Genomic DNA, 11,629 nt, shown 5'->3' with positions numbered 1-11,629 from the left:
AAACGTGCACATTAGGTTAAATTGGCTACTCTAAATTGTCCCTAGGTGTGAGTGTGAGAGTGTGTGGTTGTTTGTCTTTGTGTGTTGGCCCTGCGATTGACTGGCGACCAGTCCAGGGTGTACCCCGCCTCTCGCCCGTAGTCAGCTGGGATAGGCTCCAGCTCCCCCGCGACCCTGATGGATAAGCGGTATAGAAAATGGATGGATGGAAGTTAGATCTTATGTCAAAACAGTAAAATGACTAAGACAAGAAAATGCTGTAGGTTTGAATTAATTACATAACATGGTTTATCTTTTCCCAGTAGCAGAGTGAATTATGCCAACTTACAATATTACTTTTTTAAAAAAAAAAGAAAAAAAAGAAGAAGATATTTTTAATGTCCAGTATCTTCCATTCAAGTCTTAATCAGGCTCATATAGCCTTTACACATCAGCCAAAGGAAGGGAAGGAACCAGCAATACTGCCGACCAATGGGGGCTGCGTCTCAGGAATAATGGCGTTATTATGTTAATGACTCTAAACTGCCTGTTTCAAGAAAGGTGGGTGTGGTGCACTAGAAACCAAATGACTTTAAACAACCAGAATCTGGTATAAACAAACATCATACACAGCAGTAATCATGTGCAACAGTTGGTCTCAAAACACTTAAACCCGCATTTAATATGTTGTAATTATACCCTGTCATATACACATTCTCCTTTAAAACGAACAGCACATTGTTTTATTGTCATGGACATGACACTTGGAGGCCAAATTCTTGACTGTTGGGTTGTGGAAAATATATAATCTACTTAAAAGTCAGGGGAAATAATTTAGAATTTTAATTACTGTATTAAAAACTATGAAATCTACACTTGATTTGTCAGTTCATTCAGGACAGATGTGTAATCTGATGCCATCCAGACGGTAACTCTGCAGTGTAAATGAGGTTACATCAAATATTAGCTTGAATTAATCAATAACATTTTAGTAAATCATTAAATGATAGACACCTAACTCGGTGTAAATGCATTTATGTTTAAAATGGCACAGTAAATATTAGGTATGAACCTGAATAACTCCACCATAAACTGCTGGAATTCTGACATTTACACAGCAAGGGATCTTTATTAGCCTCCTGAAGGAAGCTAATATTTTCTTGGTGGACCTTCTGATGATCACTGCTCCTATAAAGGCCCATAAGTGGATGGTGTTAAAGTTTCCATGGCCTAGTTAGACACAGCTTTTTCACATTATTTTCAAGCCCGCTCCAACTTTTATCAGGCTCCTTCTGTGGCCAAAGGATTGGTGAGTAACATTTGCTCAGGAAATTAGAAGTTGAAGTGGAGATTGTGTGGTGAGAACTGAACGCTTCCCTCTGCACATTTCTCCTGGGCTCTCTCCCAGCCTTAACTGTCATGGCACAGGCTGACAGTAGCCAACAGATTTCCTGAGAAGTGGGTGCAAATGCCAAGGCACTGGGTTGTCTTGACACAGTTCAAAATATGCAATCTTTGCACACATAGACCTTTGAAAAGAATTAGTTAAGCTTACATTAGATAAGACAAGAACTTTATTGATCCTGCAGGAAATTGTTGTGCCAGGGTTACAATACAAAGAAGCATACAAATGTAGCAAGTAATCACACAAAACATAAAAATAACAGAGTAATATATATATATATATATAAAAATAACAGAGTATATACATGAGATAGATAACAGCAGATAAGGTGCAGAATGGCGACAGATAAGGTGCGGATACAATCTTAAAGTGTTAATTGCAGTGCAGGATAAATTGTTATTGTCCTATGTGGAGAAAGGGGATGAGTTGAAGAGTTCGATAGCCACAGGGAGGAAGGACTTCCTGTGGCGTTCTGTGGACTGTACATTGATTTGAGACAAAACACACTTTTGGTAGATGTCAAAGACATAGCACACAATTACTATTAACAAATCGCAAGCAGTTATTTGACAATATTTGTCCTAAAATTGTGATGAAAGGAAGAGCACTGAGGGGTAAAGAGCAGGATAGAGTGACTCACTGACCCATTCTGAGTTTCTCTGGAAAGATACCCCATCCTCATTGTCAAAATGTTGCAGCCATAAAGAACAGGTTCACTGGGAACACAGTCGCTTTGTAAGACCTCAGGAATACGTTAACAAGACCAAACTGTTGTTTTGGGGTATATTTTAATCCCAGTATTTTAATTTCCTGTGTAAGCTTTTCTTTGTTGTACATGAAAGTAAAATTAATATCTTTGTGTTTTGGACTATTGGTCAGAAAATACAAGACATCCAAAGACATCACCTTGAACTCTTGGGAAATTCTAACATAATTTTTCACTGATTTCGGACAGAAAATAATTGTGCAGTTATACAACAATGAAAATAATTGTTTAGTTCCGGCCTTCCCAGTTTTATCACGGCTGAGGTCAGTTAACACATTCTGAAACTGAGCTGTTCCTGCACAATTCAAGTCCGCAGGCCCAGTCAGTTACCTAAAATAGATGCTTTTAAAGATCTCAGGCTAATTACGAGACAAAAATCTTGTGTTTTTCATAAGTATGCAGTAACATGAGTTTGAGATGTGAGAATACAGCTTTCAAATGATGGGGGCTCCATCAACAATGAGCAAAGATTGTTTCAAAAATACTATTTTATTTAAGATAAGAGATAAGATAAGATAATCCTTTATTAGTCCCATAACTGGGAAATTGCAGTGCAGTGTTACAGGAGCAAACAGGATATAGAGGGTGCAAAGCACGCAGGGATAAGAAAAGGATGTGCAGAAAAAAAAGAATAAATACACAGGAAGCAAGTACCTGCATCTGTACACAGTACAGAAAAGAAAAAGACTATTTACACTAGAGTCCCTCAGTTATTATTAGTAATGCATTACATTTGCATTACAATACGTAGATCATTCATGCTTTCATTCATGTTCTAACAGCCTTGTATTCCATGTCACAGAACAGGGGAAGAGCACTGAGGGGATGACTGGATGTGCATTATCAATATAGTATAACAAGCCAAACATTTGAACGTGAATTAAAACAAATGTCCGGGTTGCTGGATAACTATCCATTGTCTGCTGTCAGCTTCAGTGTCATACTGCAGATGTCTTTGAAACCCTCATCAAGAGCAAACTATGTATGCATTCTTACAGCTGTGGATTACGACATAGCTGTATGTTATTGGCAAAGATATGCATATCAGTTCAGTCATACAAATTGTAAATCATCCATGAGAAAAAAAAAGTGGTGAAGGGGGAGGGGGCTTGGGGGAGGAGTCTCACATTGACTTTCACGTCCATTCAGCCTTTTCTGCAGAAGCATTGAACTTGCATGGAGCGAGACAGAGAGACGGTGGAGGGGGAGTGAAGGAAAGGCAGACTGGATAGGGGGCTCTGTGCTATTATCGTACAGGCTGTCGTAACTGCTCCTTTCAGTGAAATGTACATCAAACGTGTTTTGTTTTCCGATTCACTGAAGAGTGCTGGTGAAGAGGAGTGGTCAGGGACGGAGATCATTATGCACTTTTAGGTCGACGTCGCCTTGAACGCAGCGCAGCAACCTCGCAGTCTCGAGTGCGTTTAATCTCCGAAGTTGTGTCAAGCGGGCGATGGTTCGCATTTGATTGTTGCTCAACTATCTGGAGAGGACTGCAGGCAGGGCAAACGCTGCATTGTGGCATCTGAGACGCTGATTCCTGCCCGAGGATTGCACAATCTGTTCTCCCAAAAATGTCATCTCAGGCGAAAGTCAAGAAGGACAAAGAGATTATTGCCGAATATGAGACCCAAGTGAAAGGTTGGTAACGTGCAGGCCTGCTCGCATTGTTATTCCCTGTGTGAAGACACTATTGCGTAACTTAACCACACAGCTTTGTATGGCTTTCAGTGTGAAGTGCTGAGGGGTGGGACAGATTTTATAGTTGGAGATGATTATCCTATCTGTCTTACATTCATGGCATTTTAACTCAGCCTTTAAGCATTTGGGGAAATCCAATCATTTGATTCCAATGCCAGAATAAATCAGTTGGAACTTGGTTGAACCGGTTTGTACTGAAGGTAGCTGTGTGTCATGTAACATGCTGAACCCTGCATGTGTGGCCTTAAGCTTCTGGGGCTTGATAATTTGTTTCAAAGTGTGCCAGGTATTTGTGTGAGACTGTCCTAATGCTGCACACCCACCAAGGGAATGTATCAATTCACCTTGGACGATCTCTACAATAGACTGGAGGCCGTGCACCTTGCCTTCTCGTACAGCATTCTTCTGGGTACATTTTCTAAATTACTCAGAAAAAGAAAAGGTTAAAGTTTGCAAATAACGATAGCTATATCATTATAAAAGACAATATGGTATTTTCCTGACACTCCAGGACAAAGTGTAGTATCAGGAGGGAGAGGTGAATTCTTGAGAAGATCACACAGCAAACAGTTCAGAAAGCCCATAAATAATGTATGGTGTCTGTATGAATTATGAACCATGAAAGGATTTTACTGTCTGCTGCTAAATACATGGCTGGATAAACCCTGGAACCCTGAGACTTGGTATAGACAGCGCATAGGTGGGTTGTCTTCTTGGCCTTTTAGGCAGTGTCAACTTTAACACTTCTGTGCATCACCTTCTCGCAGTTGTGGTTTTGCTTGGTATGTAGGTTATCAGGTTTGATACACAGAAACACACAAGAACATAGGCTTTCTTTTAATATAAGCTACAATTTGAAAAGGCCACATTAACTCAACCACAGCATTTTTATCTGAAGCTAATTGTTCAGTATGAAACAAATCAGCTCACTTAAGTTAAAGCAGTTGTTGGACATTTTAAACGTTTATTTTCTTCTATTTATGTCTGTATCATTATACATGAGGCATTTTCAAGGTGCTTCACGTGTATTTAAACGGCGATGAGAAGTTGAACTTTCATATCTGGAGGTGCAGTTGGCAAACAGTTAGCTTAGCTTAGCAAAGACTGGCTGGACTGGTGTAGTGACTTCCTGAAATCAAGAAGCAGGGCAGCACATAACCACCTGTAAAACCACAACTTATTGTTTTGACAATATCATTATCATTAGTTTTAATGTGTTAATAATGAATTTTTAGAGGAGCTGGTAGGAAAATTTTGTTTCCTTTGGTCAGAGCTATAGGCTAGTAATTGAACGTATAGACATGACAGTACTTTTAGTTCCTTCCACTAACATGAAATTTTTGTTATTGTGTGTGTATATATATATATATCTATATTTATATAGATATATATATATCTATAGAGAGAGAGAGAGAGAGAGAGATATTAGATTAGCCTGGTCCATTTTTCCAGCTTTGATTTTTGTTTTGAAGTTTTGATTGAAGATTCATTTGGTTTATCCTGCTGTAATGTTATATCCTTTCTATTTCTATATTTTCTATTTCATATTTCACTATAGGAATAAAAACTACATCTGTCATTTTATTCTTAATATTGATATGCACATGCATGCACACAATTTGGCCCCTTCTACTGAAAAGTAATTGCTGTATGTATGGCCTGGATTTAACTAGTTTGAGTGTATGCCAAATCTATAAAAGAAACTGGTATGAACGTGATGCTGCTGAATTGCTGTTGATGAAGTCATGAGAGTATCTGTGCAAATATGTGTGAGTACAGTATTTCACCAAAGTCAGATTCTAATTTAGACCTTACTGCTGTTGTTCATTCATAGAACGGATATGACTAAAGCTTGTCAGCATATGTCTGGAATGAGGAGTATGATTAGTATTTTGCAGACAGAGGTGTGCATTACTTTCTCCCTTTCGCTGTCTTTGTCTGTTTGTTTATTTGTGTGACTCCTTCACTCTGTCACTTTTTCACACACTCACGCACACCCTCTCGCTCTCTGGTCTCCACACCAGCTTTGTGGTTGTGAGAGAGCCATCACAGCTCCGTCTCTCTCGTCTCAGTTTCAGGAAAAGCTTTTAAGCTGACATCTTAAGCTCATTTGCAAACTGGGCTTAGATCAGTTCGGAGCTGTGGGGGCTTTACTCTGACATTGACACTTGCCTCTAATAATGCTGAGTTGCTGACTACACAGTAGTTCAATCAGGCCCAAATCTAATGTACTTTGCGTTGACATACCACATTTCAGCAAAAAGTGGGGTCTCAATCACATTTGAACAGTAAGTGTTGACATGTATCTTGAGCTCATTGCTTGACAGATCTGGGTGTGTTTGTTTACAATTGTACCATTCCTGTTTTATTGATGACTGACAGCAGATACTGCTTGGTATGAGTCATCATCTCGTCTTTAGTCGGCATCTAAAGTCACATTTTTTGGGTTGTGACCAATACATGACTTCCCGAGTAGTACTATATATACATAAATACAGGTTTCTTTGAGTTATCCCCATATTTTTTCTTGTAAAGAGTGTAATTGACCTGCTTGAAGTATCTTTTAAGCTTCATACTGATTGCGAAAGCAAAACGGAAGGAAAGGAAATGAGGGGATGCCCTTCATCATGCATCATATTGTACTTGTAGCTGTAGGCCATATTATCTTTAATGCCATTTGATCAGTTTGGAGTCCAGCCGCTTTAGTCTCATGCACAAATTGCTCTAATAGAGGATATTGTAAACCAGTTATTGTAAGATTTACCATTGCAGTGGGACGATACGGAAATTTATGCAGCATTGACTTAACAATGATATCTGTCCCTGAAACATTATTGAAAAATATGATTAAAATAAAAAAAAAAAATTATGTAGGGATTTAATTTGCTCATACTGGCCAGGTAATGACTGTCAAAATCGAATCTCACTAAAGGCAGTCGTCCTCCAGCCATGTTCAGGAACGTGTAGACACACCTCTCTGCTTGTATTCATCATAAAGAAAGAATGCTTAGACTGATACTGTCTTAAAATATCCGGGTTGCGTTGCAACATTTGAACAGTATATTTGTTTCTAGTGCCTTGGAAACAATTATGAGACATCGTCTGTTGCTTTGTTGACAGATGCATGCCCACAGTTGAGATACTTCAAGAGGAAACTGCTCGGAATTCTGTTCTGCACATTCTGGATTTTCCTGTCCTGCGGCTGCATAAATTGCAATGCTTTTCCTTGTTAGAGATATTTGTATGAAGAGAGCGAGAGGGAAAATGTGAACTCAAGCCAATAAACTGTAAAGGCATACCATAGCCATTACCGCATTCGGAAGACAAGTGTTCACAGAGCGCAGCCTTGATTTGTACCAAATTATGTCAACGTGTCAGTCTGGGTTTGGCCACATGACTAGCCACGCATGGCTAACTGCAGACACAGCCCCCGAGACTGCTACTGGCCATAGCAATAGCTACCCAATTTAAGCAGGCTACTATGGTGTCAAGGACTCCTCACTATGTGATGTTTGTTGCTGTCAAGGCAATAGTGTCCAGTGTTTTCCACCCATTTCATTACTTTATCTTTCAGAGATCCATTCAGGTAGCCACTGCAGATGTACTGCATTTGAACTTCAGGGTGAAAGAGGAGGTCACGGCCTCATGACTGCTGAGCTCAGCGAGCCATTTAACTTTTCTAAGGCATACGCTTTCAGACAGTGATCACACATGACTTAACAATGAGGGCGTTTTGAAGGATGTTTCAGTTTGCGGATATTCTGTAGTTGCGTGGCTTTCTTTTAGTTGTATGCGTTTTAAAAAAGATGATCTGTGTCATGTTGTCGTGAATCCATATCCCATGTACTCAGTCACAACCAGACAGTTATTTTCATCATTTTATTCTCCTTCAGTATTGCTCTCTCTGGAAACAATTCATCTTCGCTCATAATGCTTACCAAAATCACATCAAAGAACATACCAGGCTGCTAACCATATGGGTTAGGAGAAAATTAAACATTACAAATGGATAAAGTCCTGTTAGTGAAAATTCCACAAGCTGTTGGGCGTGGAACATCTTATTCATTTTGGCCACACATTTTTCACAGGAAGAGAAGCTTAGATGAAATGACTTGGCATTTCATTTAAGAACATCATACTCCACTCTTGTGTTATCAGTAAAAAGATGGAGAAAGGTTTTTAGCTTTTGAGGCTTACTTCCCTGTACATTATACACTTGAACTCCCTGCCAGCTTCCTTGTAATTATGCATTACTCTGCAAAGGCTTGAATCATTCATCGAATGTAGTGCAGTGTTACACAGTCCCTAGTAACAGTTTATGTGCTAAAAATAACCTGCTCACAAGAGAGCGAATGCAAATATCAGGAGCTTATTTGGTGTTTCACTGATAAAATTATGCTGTTAAATCAGTTCAGATCTTCTCACTGTGTTGTCTGCTCTTTCTTTGACACTGTCGCTACATGATTAAAAATGATTAAAGTCACACAGGCCAACAAATTGTGCTGTTCAGTGGTCTATTTTAGCACAGAAGTACATCGCATCCGCTATTTTGAACTTGATTGCTGCCTCGCTCATCAGCACAGGCTGTTTATTGAGTATTTGTAAGTGCAGAAAGTTGCCCTTGTCCTTGGCCATTATGCTAAACAGACTGACTGCTGCGACTGGCAGAACAGGGAACTGGCCTGAGATGCCTCCAGAGGTATGTAACCAGGCAACTGGGCAACTATGGGGACCATGATGGGCACATTTCCAAGCAGCAAGGGACTTTATATGTATTGTTGCCTTTCTCGTTCTTGCACTTTCATTCACATTTTCACTCGCAGACAACGATGAGGGAGGCATCATTTAAATCCTTTATTCTAGATACAGAAACAGCATTTAGAAGTGAACAAAAGGGCTTTTCTTCCGCCAGGCCATCTTTATCCATTGATAAATTTCTACAGAGCTTCTTTCTGTGCACAGCAGTCATATGCATGATTGAAACAGTCTGTCATAATGGAATCTTGAGCCATCTCAATGTTGCTCAACTGCTTCTTATTGTCTTGAGGAGATAGAAGCCTTGTTTATTCCCTGTGTGTGTGTGTGTGTAATCCATAGGCATGATCTCGACAGTATTTAAGCTTAGCATAGTATATATGCACTAATTTCAGTTCTCTCTGTGAGGTCTGTCATATTGTTGTGGTTTTTTGATAAAGCTACAATAATTTAAAATATGATAACTATCTCATGGTGTTATTGCTCTACCAATGTTTGCCATCCAAATGACTACAGTTTCTTTTGTATAATGTTTCAGTTCAAAGTTCAAAACATAGTCTGTCAGTCTAGATTTATTTAAAACAAGCTTTAATTAAAAACTAGCAAACATTTTTGTTATATAAAAATGAAGACTTTTGTCTTACTTAGCAAATAACATTGGATCACTTTGTTTTCATTATTTCATTTCAGATATTTTATGCACATTTCTAGATTTTGGATTCTAGATTTTGTTAAAGTATCCTTATCCTGATTGTGATGTCGACCGTATCACTCAGCACCGTAGGCTCTGCTGAGTCTTATGATTTGTCTGCAGTCACACATTCAGCAGCCACTGAGCCACTGGATTTATGACTGCCTTGCTATAAATTGTATATGGATGGAGTAAAAATGCCATTTGTATTGCTTTTCACTGTTAATGTAGGATCATAAAAGTGATGTTACTACTCCATTGGACGTTTTTATCACCTGTAATCCCAGAGGTGTTTAGGTACAGCCATTTGCCAATGCAAGCTGCCCAACAGGGAGTGTGTGGATATTTATTCCAGGTCATTTTGTAAAACCTAAAAATTAACTATATTTTTAAAAAAAGCAAGCAGATGAAGTTTCAGCACAGAATTAAAAATAAATTAACAATAAATCTACCTACCTCAACACATAGCATGCCAAGAGTGCTACAAATTGGAAATAATATCTTAAGTGGTTATTTTTTTATTTTTTTATTTTTTTTTTTTTTGCTTTGGAAAAGAAACAACATATTGGCCATATTTTACAGATGTCATTTTGAAATTCTAAAGCACAGTTTTTCCTCATTCCCAGACTGTGAGCAGGAGCAGTGAGTTTCCAAACCACTTAGGCTGAAAACCACAGCAATCTTGTAATCGAAAGAATGCCTGCAATTTGTTTTTTCAAGACAAACTTCTCTGAAAGCTCGCTCAGCACAATGCATTTTGAGGAGCTGACCTATTTTATATTTTTCCGTGCTGTCTGCTGCCATCACCAGACATGCATATCATATGCACGCGTGCCACCCCGGCATTTAGACACCCCCCTCCCCGCTACCTCCCTCCCACTGCACACACACACAGCAGAATAATGCACTTTGACATCCAGATTTATCCAATTATGATGACTATGTAATTTTATTAGTGCTTGCGCTTGACTGTTTCCTCACGTTTTTATTTTGTACATCATGTGCTGTCCTCAATCTACTGCTAAAGGATTGTAGGTTAAACGCTGACCTCCAGCACTGTTTGGCAGGCAGAAACGAGGCCCAGCATGTACACACACTCCCCTAGAGAGGCGCTATTTATGCTGAACATCTCCCTTGTTTGATATGCAGAGATCCGTAACCAGCTGGTGGAGCAGTTCCGTTGTCTGGAGCAGCAGTCTGAGTCTCGGCTGCAGCTGCTGCAGGACCTGCAGGAGTTCTTCCGTCGAAAGGCCGAGCTCCAGCTGGAGTACTCCAGAGGCCTGGACAAACTGGCTGAGCGCTACTCTGCCAAGATCCGCACCTCCAGAGAGCACCAGCATTTAAAGTGAGTCTCCCCACTGTCTGTCTGCTAAGCACTGGAGTATCTGTATCATATGTGTTTGACTGATGAATAACTGTTAGGTATTTCGTTCTGATCAATGGCACAGCACAGAAAGATGGGAAAAGAGAGAGGGAGAGAGGTAGACACAACAACAAAAAGGGGATAAACAGCAGAAAGGGGAGAAGGAATAAGAGCAGAAGAAATGACCTGAAATGAAGCCAGGGCCAAGGAAGCTTGTGGCCCCAGGCTGCTGTGTTTCTCCCAACTAGGTCAGACTCTTTATCCCCCCCACCACACCCCACCACCCCCCACCACTGCCGCCCCGGCTTTTCTATGTGGCTGTCATTTCATTTCCATTCTCAAAGAACTTCACACTAGACTGCTACCCAAATACTCATAAGAGTATAAGAGTCTGAAGAAAGAAACAATATGAGCTGTTTTACTCAGATTGACTTAAACTGACTGAAATGTTTGTATAAGGAAGTTCTGCGGTCTTGCAACTAATGTACCGTGCAGCACGTTGAGGAATTCCTGCTTAGATGCCCTGCCTAGCATGCAGCTCGCAATGACTGTTAGACCAACTGCATATGCTGCCCATGTCCACGTGGTTGATTTGAATGCGTGGTGGTAAACAAGGAAAATAATTATCAGAGTTAACATGAGTACGTTTAATCAAAAATCTTAAGTGTAAAATTTTTCTCATCAGACTGATTAAGGCTTCCGGTGTGGATGAAAGCTCCTGAAGAAGCTGGCGAGTTGACAGTTAATATTAATTGGCAAAATTAAAACCTATTGAAGAATCTACTTTTTTTTCTAAAATCACGGTGTTGTAGTTTTGAATTAACTGGGCAGGAAATCAAACTTACTTTTTAAAGCACTACAGCACAGATGGTATAATTGATTCATTTCATAGGCAGTTTCACACCCGTTCATGTGACATGGCTGTGTTAGTCATGTGAAACAAAGTCGTTGGTTTGTTCAGGAGAGATC

At 39.7% G+C, this 11,629-nt stretch overlaps 1 protein-coding gene across 6 annotated transcripts in view; it reads left to right on the top strand.

Moving 5' to 3' along the window:
- The first annotated feature begins 3,306 nt into the window (after positions 1–3,306).
- LOC124056268 (SLIT-ROBO Rho GTPase-activating protein 3-like) overlaps positions 3,307–11,629 on the top strand; it is a 31,798-nt gene continuing 23,475 nt past the window's right edge. For all 6 annotated transcript variants that reach the window (XR_006842967.1, XR_006842968.1, XM_046383519.1 and 3 more), the window contains exons 1-2: positions 3,307–3,791; positions 10,447–10,642. Coding sequence is in view for 4 of the 6 variants with exons in the window: in XM_046383519.1 (XP_046239475.1) it covers positions 3,725–3,791; positions 10,447–10,642 (263 nt within the window). In the remaining 2 variants the exon portion in view is untranslated. The remainder of the gene's footprint in view (positions 3,792–10,446; positions 10,643–11,629) is intronic.

This window comes from Scatophagus argus, chromosome 3 (genome assembly GCF_020382885.2).
Source record: "Scatophagus argus isolate fScaArg1 chromosome 3, fScaArg1.pri, whole genome shotgun sequence".
NCBI lineage: Eukaryota > Metazoa > Chordata > Actinopteri > Scatophagidae > Scatophagus > Scatophagus argus.
Note: the sequence above shows the minus strand (reverse complement) of the source record. Positions and strands in the feature narration are given on the sequence as shown.